This window comes from Grampus griseus (assembly GCF_964374135.1).
Source record: "Grampus griseus genome assembly, chromosome: 11".
NCBI lineage: Eukaryota > Metazoa > Chordata > Mammalia > Artiodactyla > Delphinidae > Grampus > Grampus griseus.
In genome coordinates this window covers 14,320,773-14,340,471 of record NC_139005.1, presented here as the reverse complement: position 1 = coordinate 14,340,471, position 19,699 = coordinate 14,320,773, and the positions used below count along the sequence as shown (strand labels likewise).

The following is a 19,699-nucleotide window of genomic DNA, read 5'->3' as shown; positions in this document are numbered from 1 at the left end:
TTTTTTTCCCCCTAAAAGTTCAATAGTTTTTCCAAAAATATGTTTCAGGTTTGTTACTCAGGGTAACTTTTCTCAATATACAAAGTGTCCTTTCAATATGTAATTTCAAGACTTTTCATTTTCCAGAAAACTTCTTTAATTATGATGTTAGTATTTCTTAAAATACTAAATATAAAATTCAGTTTTGATAGTTTTTTTTAACATCTTTATTGGAGTATAATTGCTTTACAATGGTGTGTTAGTTTCTGCTTTATAACAAAGTAAATCAGCTATACATATACATATATCCCCATATCTCCTCCCTCTTGCGTCTCTCTCCCACCCTCCCCGGCTGTCACAAAGCACCAAGCTGATCTCCCTGTGCTATGTGGCTTCTTCCCACTAGCTATCTATTTTACATTTGGTAGTGTATATATGTCCATGCCACTCTCTCACTTTGTTCCAGCTTCCCCTTCCCCCTCCCTGTGTCAAGTCCATTCTCTACGTCTGCATCTTTATTCCTCTCCTGCCCCTAGATTCTTCAGAACCATTTTTTTTTTAATTCCATATATGTGTGTTAGTATATGGTATTGGTTTTTCTCTTTCTGACTTACTTCACTCTGTATGACAGACTCTAGGTCCATCCACCTCACTACAAATAACTCAGTTTCATTTCTTTTTATGGCTGAGTACAATATCATTGTTTATATATACCACATCTTCTTTATCCATTTGTCTGTCGATGGGCATTTAGGTTGCTTCCATGACCTGGCTATTGTAAATAGAGCTGCAATGAACGTTGTGGTACATGACTGTTTTTGAATTACAGTTTTCTTAGGGTATATGCCCAGTACTGGGGTTGCTGAGTCATATGGGAGTTCTATTTTTAGTTTTTAAGGAAACTCCATACTGTTTTCCATAGTGGCTGTATCAATTTATACTCCCACCAACAGGGCAAGAGAGTTCCCTTTTCTCCACACCCCCTCTAACATTTACTTTTTGTAGATTTTTTGAATAATGGCCACTCTGACTGGTATGAGGTGATACCTCATTGTAGTTTTGTTTTTTTTAATTTTATTTATATTTTATACAGCAGGCTCTTATTAGTCATCAATTTTATCCACATCAGTGTATACATGTCAATCCCAATCTCCCAATTCATCACACGACCACCCCTGCAGTGAACATTGGGGTGCATGTATCTTTTTGAATTATGGTTTCCTCTGGGTACATGCTCAGTAGTGGGATTGCTGGATCATATGGTAATTCTATTTTTAGTTTTTTAAGGAACCTCCATACTGTTCTCCATAGTGGCTGTATCAATTTACATTCCCACCAACAGTGAAAGAGGGTTCCCTTTTCTCCACATCCTCTCCAGCATTTGTTGTTTGTAGATTTTCTGATGATGCCCATTCTAACTGGTGTGAGATGATATCTCATTGTAGTTTTGATTTGCATTTCTCTAATAATTAGTGATGTTGAGCAGCTTTTCATGTGCTTCTTGGCCATCTGTATGTCTTCTTTGGAGAAATGTCTTTTTAGGTCTTCTGCCCACTTTTTGATTGGGTTGTTTGTTTTTTAAATATTGAGCTGCATGAGCTGTATATATATTTTGTATTGAGGTGCTCTTATGTTGAGTGCATAAGTATTTTCAATTGTTATATCTTCTTCTTGGATTGATCCCTTGATGATTATGTAGTGTCCTTCTTTTGCCTCTTGTAATAGTCTTTATTTTAAAGTCTGTGTTGTCTGATGTGAGAATTGCTACCTCAGCTTTCTTTTGATTTCCATCTGCATGGAATATCCATTTCCATCCTCTCACTTTCATCCTGTATGTGTCTCGAGGTCTGAAGTAGGTTTCTTGTAGACAACGTATATATGGGTCTTGTTTTTATATCCATTCAACCCGCCTATGTCTTTTGGAGAGAGCATTTAATCCATTTATATTTAAGGTAGTTATCAATATGTATGTTCCTATTACCATTTTCTTAATTGTTTTGGGTTTGTTATTGCAGGTCTTTTCCTTCTCTTGCATTTCCTGCCTAGAGATGTTCCTTTAGCATTTGTTGTAAAGCTGGTTTGGTGGTGTGAATTCTCTTAGCTTTTGCTTGTGTGTAAACGTTTTAATTTCTCTGTTGGATGTGAATGAGATCCTTGCTGGGTAGAGTAATCTTGGCTGTAGGCTTTTCCCTTTCATCACTTTAAATATGTCCTGCCACTCCATTCTGTCTTGCAGAGTTTCTGCTGAAAGACCAGGTGTTAACCTTTTGTGGATTCCCTTGAATGTTATTTGTTGTTTTTCCCTTGCTGCTTTTAATATTTTTTCTTTATATTAAATTTTTGATAGTGTGATTAATACGTGTCTTGCATGTTTCTCCTTGGATTTATACTGTATGGGACTCTCTGTGCTTCCTGGACTTGTTTGACTATTTCCTTTCCCATATTAGGGAAGTTTTCAACAATAATCTCTTCAAATATTTTCTCAGTCCCTTTCTTTTTCTCTTCTTCTTCTGGGACCCCTATATTTCGAATGTTGGTGCATTTAATGTTGTCCCAGTGGTCTCTGAGACTGTCAATCTTTTTATTCTTTTTTCTTTGCTCTGCTCTGCAGCAGTTATTTCCACTGTTTTATCTTCCAGATCACTTATTCCTTCTTCTGCCTCAGTTATTCTGCTATTGATTCCTTCTGGAGAATTTTTAATTTCATTTATTGTGTTGTTCATCATTGTTTGTTTACTCTTTAGTTTTTCTAGGTCCTTATTAAACGTTTCTTGTATTTTCTCCATTATATTTCCAAGATTTTGGATATCTTTACTATCATTACTCTGAATTCTTTTTCAGGTAGACTGACTATTTCCTCTTCATTTGTTTGGTCTGCTGGGTTTTTACCTTGCTCCTTCATCTGCTGTGTGTTTCTCTGTCTTCTCATTTTGCTTAACTTACTGTATCTGGCGTCTCCTTTTCGCAGGTTGCAGGTTCGTAATTCCCGTTGTTTTTGGTGTCTGTCCCCAGTGGCTAAGGTTGGTTCAGTGGGTTGTGTAGGCTTCCTGGTGGAGGGGACTGGTGCCTGTGCTCTGGTGGATGAGGCTGGATCTTGTCTTTCTGGTTGGCAGGACCGCGTCCAGCAGTGTGTTTTGGGGTGTCTGTGAACTTATTATGATTTTAGGCAGCCTCTCTGCTAATGGGTGGGGCTGTGTTCCTGTCTTGCTTGTTGTTTGTCATAAGGTATCCAGCATTGTAGCTTGCTGGTCATTGAGCGGAGCTGCGTCTTAGCATTCAGATGGAGATCTCTGGGAGAGCATTCACTGTTTGATATTACATGGAGCTGGGAGGTCTCTGGTGGACCAATGTCCTGAACTTGGCTCTCCTGCTTCAGAGGCACAGGCCTGACACCTAGCCAGAGCACCAAGACTTTGTCAGCCACATGGCTGATAGCACATGCTGAACTTTAGGTCTTTCTTGATATTTTTTTGATATATTACTTTGGTTTTATTTTTCAGGAAGTTAATTATATGTATACTGGATATTTATTGACTTCATTTCTTTTTGTTTTAAAGGTCCTCCTTTGTTTTTTTCATCTTTTTTTCTCTGGAGGTATTATCTATTGTGCTGTTTTTAATTTCTTCTGTGTTCTTTGTAGTTTACTATTTTTAAAAGTATTCTTTCTTTTATTTTCTAATTTTGGGGGGGTTCAATCACTTCATTTCTGAGTTTTCTCTAATTGTAATCTATATTGTTCCACATATTTTTTTTTTTTTGCGGTATGTGGGCCTCTCACTGTTGTGGCCTCTCCCGCTGCGGAGCACAGCCTCTGGACGCGCAGGCTCAGTGGCCATGGCTCACGAGCCCAGCCGTTCCGCGGCATGTGGGATCTTCCCGGGCCAAGGCACGAACCCGTGTCCCCTGCATCGGCAGGCAGACTCTCAACCACTGCGCCACCAGGGAAGCCCTGTTCCACATATTTTATTATTTTCTTAATTTCTTTTAGATCAATTTGTAACGTAAGGATACAGTTTATCCCTTGTTAGGAATGTCTTTCTGGCATATTTTCATTGAAGAGATTTTATTTTGCATCTTATTTCTTTTTTAAAATTATAATTCTGTATGACATTCAGATATGATCCATTTTGCTTACTCATTTTAATATAAAATTAAACTTTCAGGAAGGAGTAGAGGCTTTTCAAGGGTCTGAAGCTTTCTTTTCTGTTGCTATCACAGTGGTAAAAACACTGTTTCATACTTTCTGAGATATTCCTCTTTGGCTTCTCTCTTTGCCCCCAATTTTTTCTGGATTGTGGTTTTCCTTTGCTCCTATGATCTTTCTCCTTTCATTTGGATTATAGTTCCAGCAGCTTCTCTTCAGCATAGGACTATTTCTAGGGAGGAATCACCAGTTACCTTTGAGAGTTTATAGACTTCTCCAACCTTTTCAGATTTGCCATGGAACCTTTGCCCTTCCTTGTGAATTGAAGTGTGTAAAAATCCTTCCCAGTTTCAGCTGCTAAACAGCTTATCAAATGGGCCCGCTCAGGTTTCCAGTGAGTACCTGTGGGCTCTGTGGAGTTCTGTTCTCAGGTCAATCAGATAACATGTTGCTTCCTTAGCTTCCTCCCATAAGATGCTGTTACAAAATAATTGTAACTTGATTTGCCCCATCTGCTTGTATTTTAGGATTCTTAGGAATACCTTGTTACTTAGTTTTGTTGTAGATGTTGCCTGTAGTTTTGGGGTTTTGCTACCCTGTTTGATCTGTTTTATGGAAGAAATATAAATTCCAGGGACACTAAAAAACTTGATTTTTAAAAAATAATATATAATTCAAGCCATACAGTAAAATATTAAGTAAAATGTGAAAAGTTCCCTTCATCCATCTTCCGTTGTCACTCTCCTCCCCCAAAATAACTACTATGAACAATCTGGTAGTATTCTTTCGAGCTTTCTCTATACACTTGCACAAACCAACAGACACACAGCCAGACACACTATTCTTACTCCTGTTACATGCCAGGTGCATGTTGGGATGTAGCAATGAAAACAAAAACAGACAGAAATGTGTCCCCTTAGAGAGATTATATAATGTGGAATTCAGACCATAATGAAATAAACATGTAAAAATATAGGATTTGAGAAAGAAATATATACCATAGAGGAAACTAAAATAGAAATTGGGGAGAGGGAATATGGGGTAGGGAACAGTGTTGTAATTTTAAGTAGGATGGTCAGGGACAGTCTCACTAAAAAGATGAGTTGAATGATTTGACAAAAAACTTAATTTGCCAAGAGCATAGGCCATGGAAATTTCTGATAGAGGAAATTCTAAGCAGAAACAACACCTCATCCAAAAGCTCAGAGGTAGATGGATGACTGGTGATTAACAGACAGCAAAGAACAGCAGAGTGGCTGACAGAGTGAGGAGTGGAAGAAGGGAAACAGACAGATAAAGGGAGCATGATTTTGTAAGAATTTCGAAGTTGTGTGAGATGGAAGTAAAAAAGACAGGATTCAAAAATCACAATTACATGAAATGTTGTAATTTGCTTTTTTAACTTAGTAATATGTTCTGGAAGAAAAACTTTATAGTAACTCATGCATAGTAAGTGGCCCCAAAATATATGTTGAATGAACAATCTACTTCAGAAAACAGAGTTAACTTATTTTTTTTTAATGATCTATCTGGAAGTATAGATGTACAATGATTAATTTAACCAATTTTGTTTTTTCATTGCAAAGACCATTCTTTCCTTACTGATTCAACTTTGTCCAGTACCAAGGGTATGTATAAACATAGGCTTGTTTCTGGCCTCTTCGTTCTGTTGTACTCTTCAATTTGTCTATCTCTTTGTTAATACAACACTTTCTTAAATAGCAAGAACTTATAATAAATCTTGAAAATTCTTTTACCTTGTTCTTTTTCAGGTTTTTTTTTTTCATGATTTTAGGTCCTTTGACCTCCCGAATATATTTTAGAATCACCTTATCAAGCTTACCAATACATAAAATAAATGTGTAAGGATTTGTAAGACATTTCATTAAACTATAAATTAATTTGGGGAGAATCAACATCTCTGCAGTATTGAGAAACGCAACCGCTAAACATGGCATATTTCTCCATTTAGTTGGGTCTTATTTTACATCTGTCTGTATAATTTTAGAATTTTTTTCTGTGGCTGTTTTCCATATATTTTGTTGGATTTATTGTGAATTGTAAATTCTAGCTTTTTCTAAATTTTATTTTAACTAATATTTGTTAATATATGAGTAGATTTTTAAGTCATTAATTCTAACAATACACTGTATATTCTTTTGAAATTTGCATGGACACAGTCATGTTATCTGCAAATAATGACAGAGTTTTCTGTCACCCTTTGCACTGCTAAGACCTCCAGTTCAATGTTAAATGGAAGTGGTGATAGCAGGCATTTTTCGTCTGTTTGATTACAGAGGAAAAGCTTTTAATGTTTTACCACTAAGTATAATGTTTTCTGTAGGTTTTTAGCTACATGTTTAAGGATATTCCTTTCTATTTCTAGAGAGTTTTAAAATAATGAGTGATTCTAAATTTTAATAACTGAATTTTCTGTATCTATTTAGGTGATCATATAATATTCCCTCTCTAATTTTTTCATTACTGAGTCTTGAATGTTAATCTTGTAACCACTTACTGTACTAAATTCTTATTTCAAAAATTTTAAAAAATTATATGGAACTGTTTTATTTGTTTTCTTATTCAAGTGGAAAATAACAATATAACAAAGCTTAAATATAGAGCTGTACTAACAAGATAGAGGCATTATTATATTTTTCCTGACATTAATGGGAATGCTTACAATTTTTCACTTAAAGAAGTATGTTTATCTAAGTTTCCTTCTATTCTGAGCTTACTAAAATATTTCCATGAGGAACAGATGTTGAATGTAATCAAACACTGTTTTTCTTGGTTGGCATCTATCAAAGTTACCAAGGAATGCCTTCTTTACAACAAATCAGCCATGTCCTCAAAGTTAAAAATGTAGTTCAATAATGTTTAATAATTTCCCCCTCATTTTTATAAAACTTCAAGCCCATTTATCTTGTTCTGGTATTAGACTTAAAAAAATCCAAATTTTTCCATTATTATACATCAATATTGGACAAAATTTCCTAAGAAGGTTAAAATATGACCCCGATCATTATTCATTTCCACAGTGTTCATTATTTTTAAAGATGTCCTTTGACTTTATGAATTTATGGGTACGTAGTGCAGTATAAAACATTCATTTCTTTCTTCATCAGTAGTTCAAAGACATGAAGGTAATAATAGCAGTAAGAGTATAATACTAATCATGATTTACAGAGACCTACCATTCTCTCACTCATTCAACAAATAGTTACTGAGCATATTTTATGTGTTGAGGTGGAAAGCTCTAGGATGATAGCATGTACTCACTTTTCATGAAGGTAGGCTTATGAACCATAAATCTTAAGTTCTGATGTACTCACACTCACATAATCTCAACTATGTCTAGGCCTTATTCTTACATCGCCCAGAAGTTAAGATGCAAGACTGGAGATGAAGGATGAACTTTTACGATAAACTTAGAGTTTTAATGCAGACTTTCATCTAAATGCATCTCTAGTTTCTCAAGTGGCAGATTTAACAGGTCAGATAAAATAATGTTGTTAAATATGACCCAATTTAGGACTGGGGACCTGAGAGCAGTAAGTTTCAGGCCTCTACGAGGATCTGATTTATCCAAGTGGCAGCTCTCTCTGATTTATCTATTTTAATGGCAGCTTCAGCCCGATTATGCTTTGGAGTATCCTTATGTTATAAATCCAAAGCAGCATCTAGAAGGATTCAGTTCTCAAATTTCCTAAGGAAATCCCCCAGGCAGTCTTGATAAACACTTCTAACTTCCTGCTAGGCACTGTTCTTTGTACTGGGACATAGAGGTGAAGGAGAGAAATCAGATTTCTGCCCTCAGGGAGTATATATCCTTTGGCAGGCACTGCACTAAATGCCTTATGTTAATCTTTTCATCCTTAGAGGTGAGCAGTAAAATTATTTTGGCAACGGATAAGAAAAAGACCTCGAGAAGTTAAATGCATACCAAAGGTGACATCATTTAGAAAGTAGCAAGGAAAAATTCTAACACATTTAGAAAGTCTTTGCTCTCATTGTGGATTATTTATAATGAACAGTCTTCCAACTTTGTCTTTAAGTGAGAAATAAGCCAATAAGTGAGTATGGAATTCCCAGGTGGTACAAAGGCACTAAAACAACGATCCTTTAATTTTTACATAGGAATAACCCTTAGACAGAAAAAAAATAATTAACAGTATTTCTGGCATCTAGGGAACACAGTCCAAAGGGGCATACATTAAGATAAAATTTCTTAAGCCATAGGTCCCATCTTAAACATGTGTACAAATTCTATTCTACTTCAGAACAGATGTACCTTTTTATAGGATACAAATATTTTAAATTGCTTATCATCAGAAACAACTGTTACTAATAGGTTTCCTAGCTATGTGTGTGTGAATGGGCAATGGAGTTTATCAGTCTCAGAAAACTCGGTTAAATCCAGAGGGTCGAATCTTTCACGTCAGGTTTAGCCTATAGGCAGATTTGTTTCCTCAGGTTAAATATTATATTTTTTGAACTCACATTTATATTAATATGCAACTACAAATGGCAAACGTTTCTTATTTTTTTTTTTAACACCTTTGTTAGAGTATAATTGGCAAACGTTTCTAACTGCTTCATGAGCTACCTCGGAGTAACCATTGAAGAGAGATGCCTAAATGTGTGGAGTGGCGATCAAGAGAAGGTTCTCGGGCAACCCTTGCCAGGAATGTCAACAAGAGCATATTTCTATTGCTGAAGTCGTTGATATCATTTTGCGGTTTGATAGAACACTGACCTATTTCACTGGTCAGTCTCTTTAAGAGTCGCAGGGAAATATTTCTCAAGTGACTTTTTGTGTGAAGGAATTTGCATGAGAATGTTCTTATTTTACCACTGACACTGTAATTTTATCATATATAAATAGAAGAGTTTCAAGTGACTCACACTCCCCATGAACAAATTTCTTCATCTAATTCTCAAACTTCATTTTTGCTGCAGTGATTTTGGCACATGTAAAGAAGACATTACTTTTTTTTTTTTTTTTGCGGTACGCGGGCCTCTCACTGTTGTGGCCTCTCCCGTTGCGGAGCACAGGCTCTGGACGCGCAGGCTCAGCGGCCATGGCTCACGGGCCTAGCATGTGGGATCTTCCCGGACCGGGTCACGAACCCGTGTTCCCTGCATCGGCAGGCGGACTCTCAACCACTGCACCACCAGGGAAGCCCCATTACTTTTCCTTTTCTTTTTTGTATTGGAGTTACTGAGTGTCTAGCTCTGAGAGTCATTCTTAACTATTCAGAGGGAACAGTGAATTAATACAACTTTGTCATAATTTCTTTTATTCCATGAAGAAAAATAATGGTTCAGTGTTGAATTTGTAATCTATAATATATCTGACCAGCACTTTCTCATAGCTAAACCAATAAAATATGCTATCAAGATAATTCCTATTTTGTTACAAATTTATATTGGACCAATAAGTATTCAGAAGTACTCAAAATATTTTTTAACCAAAAAATTAACATTTTAAATGAATTCAATGAATAATCATTGCTGATGCAGTCTTGGTACACAATTTTTTTAAAAGTTCCTCTCTATGCACTTTTATTTAAAAAAATTCAAGGAAAAGAGAGCACTTGATAAATTTGGTTGAATACGTAACATGTATGTACATTTGTGTGAAGACAAAAATTTAAGCTTCATGTTCTAACCTTTTAAATAAAATAGATACTAAAAAAGCGTATCTCATGTTAATCCTTGTAGCTTTGATGGCATGGTACGCTAATTTGGGAAACACAACTTTAAGCATTTAGATTTTTTTTTACTATTTTCTTTCAACTAATCCAAAGACACTACAGTTAAAGAACATCTATATTATCTGAGATTATGAGTTTTGTATGTAGGACTTTTTTTTCCCATATGATTTTGTTTAGGGTCCTGGGAAGAGCACCCATTATGCAAGAAATCAATTTTGTTCTCTTTTGAACTCATCAGTTCTGCCTGTGATCCAAAAAATTCAATTAGCTTTCAATCGTTTCATCTAGGAAACATAGTTGATGACTAGACCATGCCATTCCCTGGGATTATCGATAGAATCAAAGGAAGTAACATATAAAAAGTTATTGGAAATAGAATAATATTATGCAAATATTATTTCAGAAAGCTTACTACCAAATAAGTAAAAAAATGAATATATATATGAGCCCCAAAGGTAGTAAACTACAGGCAGAGAGATACAAAGGAAAACACATGTACAGATTTATGGTTCTGTGGAAAATGACTTGTGGTAAACTCTTTTGAAATCCTCTTTCAAATCCTTTTGAAAGAGATGTTAGGGATTAAAACAAGAGGCAATTTTAGAGTTTCTTATCTTTTTCTCTTTTCATTTCACTTTTTCTCCTGCTTCATAGTTTAGAATTTGGCTTAAAAAATGAAAGATTTTGCTGTTTTCCAAGTTGAAGTTTCAAGTCTTCATAATTCATCTACAAGATCAGCAAGTCTTATGCAAATGTCATCACAGGCCCCTAACTACATACAAACAAGAATTCCAGGCCCCATGGCTTTGAATACAATAAGTAATTCCTACACTTTCTTATGGAGGCTCCTTACAAAATTTAGCCAAATCAGAGCAAATGGAATAAAGAAACTAGGGAAATATTGATGGGCTCGTCTTACTACGTATAAGTACTATGCCAGTGAAATGACATTCCAGGCTTCTATCCTCCCCTCCCTCCAAAAGCTACCTTATTTTATTGATGTATTGTAAAAAGCTGTCATATCTGCAGTTTAAAAAACATAGTTTAAAAAGTCAATTTAGTTCAGATTAGTGCTTATAATGCAATTTTTTAAAATGGGAAACTATCACAACTAAAGGAGAAATGTCACTTTAACTTTCCCTTTGAATCTGCTTTCTTCATTTAAGGAAAGTTGGACATCATGATTGTTAGTTTCTTTAGGTTCTGTTTTTTTGTTTGTTTGTTTTTTCTTGTGAGTATTTATTTCTGTAGGTATCAACGGTTAAGCTAAGGCAAAGAAAAACTGTGACCCACATTTATGGAATTACAACAATCCATGAGATGACAATTTGCAAAGTACTAAAAAAAATCAAGAAACTTTAATGATAAAAGAACCCAGGGATCTGCATTCCTGTCCTATATTCTGTTTCTCAATTCTGAAGAGAAACCAGATAGAAAGCCATTGAATTACGTTTTGAGACATTTGAGCATAAAGAGTCTTGTCTCACCCTATAGCCACGAGAAATAAACAAGAAGGAATGCAGGGAAAACTGGGAATTTCTGGCATTGTGTCTGCACACTCTAGGTGGCTCAGAGACTCTGACCCCTGTCTTTGTGAAGTCCAGAAGCACTCTTTCTGGATGCTATCAACATTTTCAGCAGCTTCACAGATGTACTTGTTGGGACAGTCATTGTGCCTGCTCTTCCCAATGGCCCCTCATAATTAAGACTGTTCTTTCTAAAGCTCAAAGTTCAGAGAAGACGCTCCAGGCTGTTCTTTGTGAAGGGGTGGCCCATGTTAAGAATAAGGATGGGCAACAGAATCCATGATGGCTTGGCATGAAGGACCCTGTCCAGTAGGGTCAAAGGCAACTAGTTAAGTCAATTAGACTGTCTCTCTCTGGAATTTATATTAGAGAATACTGGCCAGTAGGCAAAAAGAAGTAGAATATGATAGGTAGAGATAAGCAGAGGAGAAGGTCTTCATTTCCTTTAGAAACTGGCCAGGCCATATTGGTTTCCGGAATTTGTTAGGTTAGAGTTTGAGTCCACGTATACCCTTTTCCCCAAGTATACCAGATAGAATCTAGTTCTTGCTATCAAAATACCTCACTAATGCAAATAATTTGTTATTCTGAAGTTTGGAGTTTTGTTTTGCTTCAAGCTGTCTTCAAGCTACTCTTCTCTTTAGTTGAAGAGCAGGGGATCTTATACTTACTAAACCAAAGAATCTGCCTGGCAGGCCAAATGGAATATATGGGAATACATGGAAAATTTCTTCTCACATTTCTGGAGGAGGAAATGGGTAAAGTAAAAAGCATAATCTGCATGTGGGAGGGGAGGTAAGCCAGGAAATTTATGCTTAATGATCTGAGTCGGGTCTGTGAAATAGGTTATCTGTTTCTAAAGACAGCTAACCCAAGGTGTGAGAGTGACTGAAAATTCTGAAATAACCCATTTGGACGGCATTTTAATATATGGTTGCCTTTGTTGCCTAGCAGTGGGCTCGGCAGAGATATTACATGAGAATATCAATTTGCAGGGACTGAGTCATGATACTGTCTTGACTCTATTCAACAGAACGCAGCTGCAAGGGGAGTAAAAAAAGTAAGGGAAGCAGAGAGAGGAGTTGGAGGAGTTGGCAATGATGTGAAAAACCTTTGTGTCCAGTAAACCAATTTTATTTCCATTTTTCTCTAAATGCCATTCATTGTAATATAATTTTTTAATGCCATGCAGAGTACAGCATCCTCTGAAACTCTTATGATCAGCTCTTAACCCAGAATGTGAATACCCAAGAGTGAAGTAAGATCCTGTATTGTTCATAAATGGAGGACTCCCTCAGAGAGGCAGGAAAAGCCATTTCTTTCTTTCAAGTCTCAAACAGGGTCAAGAGGGGCAGCCTCTTAATGCTAATGCTGTGGTCAGGACTAGGGCACTTAAGGTATCCATCCACACATGCTGTGTCTCAGATGGCTTAGTCATTCATGACCCAGATCTGTGAGCTTAGTGGCAGTGGTGGGAGTAGGTGGATTTTCATCTTATTTTTATCTGTATCTTAGTAGTATCCGAATAAAAAGTGGCATGAAACACTTTTAGCTTTTCAGAACAAAGAGAACAAGGTATTTAAATATACAGGGCCTCTCAAAAATATATCCGAGTTAATGACACTCATTGAAGCACCAAGACCAACGTTGGATCCATTAATGAACTTGATTTCTTTTTGGTAAATTATGTGCACTGACATCTACACTTCAAGTTTTTCCTTAAGTTTTGATATCCATATAATGTCAGAGAACATAGCTTAAGGTAACAGTATTATTTACACAGAAAAGTAAACAAGTGCACATAATTTTTAAGGCTTCCTTATTATTTTAAATTCAGCAGCTTACTTTTATAAATTCACTCTATACATTGTTTAAGTATTAACAAAAGAAATATTGCATAATTTTCTTTAGAATTTTAAATATCTAAATAACAGAGAGTTTAAGTAACTTTTTTAAATTGTAAAGAATCACAGTCACATTCCACTGAGGCTTCTTGAACCTCGATAATAGGTTCTTCAAAGTGCTAGATGGAATGTGTGATAGAAAAGATCCTCAACATTTGATCTACATATACTGACCAAGGAACTTAGAGAAGAGTTGAAAAGGAAATCTCAAAACATATTAAATCATATCTAAAAAATAAAGGTACATAATTGAGATTTTAGGATAAAAGATACTACTGAGACAGGCTCTTGGAAATAAATGGTAGGGTGAGTCTCATGGGAGATTTCTCTGAGAAGAAAAGTGGAAAACAATATAGAGAGGTTCAAGGCACCTGGTAATGGGCCAAAACGGAAAAAAGGAAGAAGGTGACAGTCTTGGCATCATTAATCAAATTATCCCATGGGGGTCTCCCAGGGCAGTCGTTATAGCAGATCCTGAACCAAACACCCAGGGGACACTTGGTGGTAGCACAGAGATAATAGTTCTGGGAAGGGACTCTGTCCACCAAGGCTCAGGATATTCAGGAATGAGGATTAGTGCCCAAGGAAGGTTATAGGGTCACCTTGGTGAAATTGCAGCCAACATGGGCTCTGAGGAACCTTGAGAAAACTGTGGTCTGAATTATGAAGCAGCAAGTCCCCGGAAGCCTGCATATGGGAGGGGTGGATTTGAGCACACAGGGTAGAATTTAAGACCCCATACTCTGGAGCATGACTCCTGGATTCGAATTGTGGCTTTGTCTCCTGCCGGTTGTATCCTCTGGCAAATCATTTTATTTCTCTGGGGTCTCAATTTCCTAATCTAAAAATGTAGCGTTTTTGATGAGGCTATGCATGTGAGTTAAATAGAAAAAGCAGGAATGAATGCATATTGACAACGTGATCTACCCTGACAAGAATTCATCTGGGAATAATAGAGGTGGTGTGGATGAACCTTGATAAAGACAATCATATTTATAAGGTCCTCAAAAGTAAGAGGTAAGAAATGGCAAGTCAAAGACAATTATTGAACAGAAATGACGTGCCCTAGTTTAGATGACTAGATGCCTTTTAAGTCTGCCATGGAGAACAAGTTATTTACCATAAAGTTGTAGAAAGAAGTTTAATTAACAGAACATACTACATAATATCTGAAAGTAAGAAAATTAGCCTGGCAGAGATATGCAGGCAGAATAATGAGGTCTAGCTCACTGCTAGGAAGTTACTGGCTTCAGATCTACTTCCTGTATTAGTTCACATCCTCTTGAACAGGAAGGGAAGCATGAGTCGACAGAGGCAAGCTCACCCATCTCTAAGATTCTGCCCCTTACAGATCTGAGTGTGTCAGATGAAGTTGGAGGATGTGGAGGGATGGGACTCTGGCAGACAAATAAAGCCTATTTACCTTTTTCCTGTGGCCGTGGCCTGAAAGAGCTTTTTTCATCCGATATAGTTTTTTCCTTTGTTTTAAATTATAGGAGGGATAATTTATGAACTGCAGCACTATAACTGCTTTGTCCAAGCAATGACATATCAAACACAGGTTGCAGCCCAATCATGTTTTCAACCTCCATCTTTCCTGGCCCTCTCTATGCTCCTCCCCTATCTCCCCACCCTGTCTCAATGACATGTCAATAATTGTGCCTGCCTTACTGCCGCCCACTTTAAAGAAAGGCACCCTGGTCAGACCCTGATGGGATAGCCTGAGGGGACTATTTTTGGTACCATGTTAACCCACCCACCTCGGGTATAGTTAACTGGACAAGGGATGGCAGCTAGACTGGAAGGCTAATTCCTACTCATGAGATCCCCAGAGCTCTCTTGAATTCCGAAGGACCTTCCAGGCTCTGTGAGAGATGTCCTTCTGCTTTCCCTGAGGTAGGCTGTCAGCCCTTCCTTGGGATTTCTCATGCAAGTCCCTTGTCCCCATTAGTTGAGGCAACTTGAGAGTCCCTCATCCTTGAAACCAAGGATCTGAAACACCTCTGCCAGCCTTCAAGTGAGTGTCTTTGGCCACAGACAGTTGTCAACTAATATTTGTAGTTTTCTAAGTGGATATAAACAAAAGCTTCTTTCAGAGGTAACTTTACTAGTAAAGGGCATTTTCAAGACTCAAAAAACCTACCAGACTCACCAAAAGAATTTCTAATGGTAGAATTTCAGAAGCAAACCAGATAGCAGGAAGGAATATTTTTGGCAGGGGCTCTGCCTGGATTTCCTTAATCATATATACTTTCCAATGGTAAACGTTGAAAAAACCCTACAGCATGGGATCAAAGTCTTAGCTTTGGGCCCTAGTCCCAGCTCTATTTCTTACTACTTCTTTTAATCGTGGGCAAGCCTCTTACTTCTTTGGATCTCGGTTTTCTAGTGTGCATATTTACTGTCAGAATAAATTTACTATAAGGGCTCTTCCAGCTCTAATATTCTGTGATTCTGTCATATTGCTTCTACTCAACCACAAGAGCAGCCTATACATTCAAGTTCATGAAACAGAGATTCCTTGCAAAAGTGAAATTCTCCAAGTGTTTAGGACATGCATCCCCATGAACTCCCCTGACACCCCTGGAATGGAGAGAGATTCTGCACTATACATTCTGGAAAAAGGAGAGAAAAGTAATACCTGTGTGGGAACTATAAGTACTGTTTTTTTCAAAAGGACAGAGCATATATCTATTAAAAAATATAATTTGTGTTTCCAAATTTCCAGTTGAAAATATTAGAAAAATTAAAAATTAGACTCAAATAAGTTTCAATATCAATAAATTATAGGAAAGAGCACTGTATTTCTCTACTTAAAATATTTACTAGGATAATAATTACAGCTAACATTTATTGAGCACCTAAAATTTGCTAGCAATTATGTTATCCATTCAAAAACTGAAGTTCAAAAGAATCTTATAAAATGCACCACCCTTCTGACAATAATTTTGAGTCTAACCGACCATCACTGTGCTGTGCCCAGACTCTGAACTTGATGTACGCTAGTGTTGCCCCAGACTTGCTTAATAAAAACTGTATTAAAAATAGAAGATAGTCACCAAATATTCCAATATTTCTATCATCATAGAGATGAAATTAGTGAGAATTTCAGAAACAAAAGTGAAATTAGTGAGTCCATATCTCATCATAAATCTCTTTTTTCCAAATTGTTTTTCTGCACATAGTTCAAGTAGAACAACCAATTTATTTATGTCAGCTTTTGCTCTTTTCAATGACTTCTTATTGAGTAATGTATTATATGAAGAGGCTGGTTAGCAAACAATAGCTTGCTACAGAAACACTGACTCAGGCCTTCTGCTAGACATTCACATTGCTCCTTTTCTATCCCTTGGGAAAAAGACACAAACTTGTTGTAGAAATAACAGCTTCATACCAATGACTGTTCACCCTAAAATCATCTCAAATGTGAAACATGTGTCTGTATTCATGCATACTCACACATTCATTGCTAATCTTACTTGGTAAAATGACTTGTCGCTTCCAGGTCTGTGTCTTGTGGACGAAGGTTATTATACACATATTTCAGGTCTTGGATTCCACTTAGCTCAGGCAATCCTGCATGTAGCATCTTAGCAACACAAGCAAACACACAAACAAAACAAGATAAATAAAACAGAAACAAAAAACCTCAGAATAAATGTAAATCAAATCTCCATCTTGTCTTCTTATTGAAGAGACATATTCAGCATGGGAAAATAGAAATAATAAGAGCTCTAATGTCAGAATTTCTGGACCCACCATTTAAAATCTAAATGATCTTGAAAAAGTCTCTTAACCTGTTTGGACCTCTATTTTCACATTTTTAAAGTGGATATAAAAATATCCAAAAAAAAATATCCAACATGTTCTGGGAGAATCAAATGCTAATGACTAAGAAAGAGCTCTATACATATACATTATAACACAAAAATTATATCACAATACCTATTTTCAAGAAGAAAAACTTAATGCCCTAAAACCTGTAAGTGAAGTGTCCAGGTCAAATGGTGTGTAAAGACAGAGAATAAAACTCATCTTTCTGGTTCTTAATCTTAGGCGCCATTCCTTTGCTTTTTATTCTTATGTTCTTTCATGACTCTATGACTCATACTACAAGAATACAATTTTCCCTAGTTAAGTGGTGACTGAATTTACTAAAAGTTATTAAAACAATGAAACAATTAAAGATTAAATTGTACAAAGGCTCAGGTATTTTTTCTGCCAAACTTTGGAAAAATACTTCGCTTAAATTACAGTGTAGATTGAAGGGATAACATTCTCTTTAGTGATAGGCAAACATCTTAGGAAAAAAATAGATCTTTCTGATATAAATTTGAACTCTGAGAAAAAAAAGAAGAATATCATCAGTGTACCTCATGACTAAAATAAATTATTTCCTATTCTGGGAACAGAGGCACTTTTACAGCAGTGGGAAGTTAAGAACAATGTTGTTGATCGTAAAAATAATAGATAAACTGAGAATACAGCAATGGAGGATGGGTAAAGTTGTGACTGACTTAATGAAGTTCAAGTGAGAAAAATGGGTTTGAAACTGTTTTCCTTTCCTACTCTTCCCACCCAGACTGAGGAGATAGCATATATAGGTGGACAGAGGAGAGCAAGATACCTTCCATTTGTTTGCAGAAGAGATCCAAGATAGCTTTCTGGAACATTGGGTATCCTGTGGGTGAGCGACAAGAGATGGGGCCGAAAAGACAAGTAGTGCAGGATGTTTTAGCAATCGGAAAGGTTTTGTACTTTGTCCCAATGGCAAGGAAAGTTCTTTTAGTGTTTTAAAATGAGCATTAAAAGAATGAATTGTGTTCGAGAAAGATCATCATGGTTATATGTGAAAAACAGATGAAAGTGCAGTCAAATAAGAGGCTGGACTAGTAGACTGTTTAGGAATGATGAAAAGTTATTAGATTTTAAATATACGTAGGAAGTAGAATTGAGAAAACTGGGTGATTGGATATATTTGGAGGGCTGGGTGGGGTCTAAAGCATGAATATAGATTTGGGAGTCATTAGCATGCAGATAGTAATTGAAACCATGGGAATGGATTAGGTAGTCCTGGGAAGTTGTCAGCTGTCTTTCCTCATGGATGTCTTTCCAATGGATGATATCAGATTCATGATATCTAAATTTGAGCAAATTTTCTTCTCCCATAAACTCTTCCTCCTTTTTCCTGTTTCACATTTCACTGCCATCATTGTCCAAATAACAAGAAATTCATATCTTCTTTGATTCTCTTTTTCTTGATTCCCAATGTCAATCACTTAATTCTATAAAAACCCTCTCAACAGTCTCATGTATTCATTCCCTTTTCCACTGCAATTATTGTCCTAGTTCAGCTTCTCATCTTCATTTGCTTAGATAACTTGAATAGCCCTTTTCTAGTTATTCAATTGCTACCTCTCTAATTACATAATTTCTGAGTTATCTGTCTAAAATCCAAGCTAGATGATGGTACTCCCTTCATCAAAAACAAAGAAACTTCTAGGTTCTCAGGTGACTATATATAAAAGTCCAAAATGTTCATTCTGTTCTAAATACCTTTCTTAATCTACCTGCGATCTATCACTTCAACCGCACCGTCTACATAGGTCTCCATCTGTGCCACAGCCTGGGTGCACTTGATTCCCCCCATTTCCCACACATGTCATGCCCACCCTCTTTAAGCCTCCACAGACACTTATACTTTTCTTTCAGCCAGGATCCCTTTCCTCTCCTTCCTTGTCTATTGAAATTCTTTTTGAAGGCTCATCTCAAATACATCTTCCTCCTTGAAAGCACCACAGATCCTCTTGATAAGATTTTATAACTTGCTTTCTTTGTACAGTAATCCTATTTTGGTTACATGTCTTTCATAGTATTTATTTCTGCCTAGCTTTAACTACGTTTTGTCATGTCTATGTTTGTCACATTAGATTTTAAGTTCTTTGAGAAAACAAATTAGGTTTTTATTCCATGTTGAATTGTCTAAATTGTTAACGTGGTGCTTTGTAAGTAGTTAGAACTTAATGAATGTCTGTGAAATAATGAACACATGAGTGAATGTATGAAAATATATCTGTCAGGCATTTAAAACCTATAGATAGCAAGTTCAACCCCAACTAATAAACTTAAAATCAACCATAGGGAGATACATTGCCAACAGCAACTAGAGTCTAGATTAGGTTTTATCTTATCAGTTCTGTACTTAGAGTTCTAGAGACATGTGTGTATTTATCGTGGCAGTTTCCCCCGTTATCACACTATGACTGTCCATTTACTATGAACAAGCTTCTTCCCTAGATATGAATTGCTTTCTAGTTTCTCTGGATATTCTGAATTCACACCTGCTCATCTAGGACTCTGTCAAACATTTCCTTGGGAAGTAGACCCTATACTTATCCCTTCCTACACACACACACACACACACAC

The 19,699-nt window shown here is 36.5% G+C and overlaps 1 protein-coding gene across 4 annotated transcripts in view; it reads right to left on the bottom strand.

The window, feature by feature from the left end:
- PIK3C2G (phosphatidylinositol-4-phosphate 3-kinase catalytic subunit type 2 gamma) overlaps window positions 1-19,699 on the bottom strand; it is a gene marked incomplete at its 5' end in the record, with an annotated part of 329,467 nt that overhangs the window by 97,397 nt on the left and 212,371 nt on the right. For all 4 annotated transcript variants that reach the window (XM_082666092.1, XM_082666091.1, XM_082666093.1 and 1 more), the window contains one exon: window positions 16,753-16,862. In XM_082666092.1, the coding sequence (XP_082522218.1) occupies window positions 16,753-16,862 (110 nt within the window). The remainder of the gene's footprint in view (window positions 1-16,752; window positions 16,863-19,699) is intronic.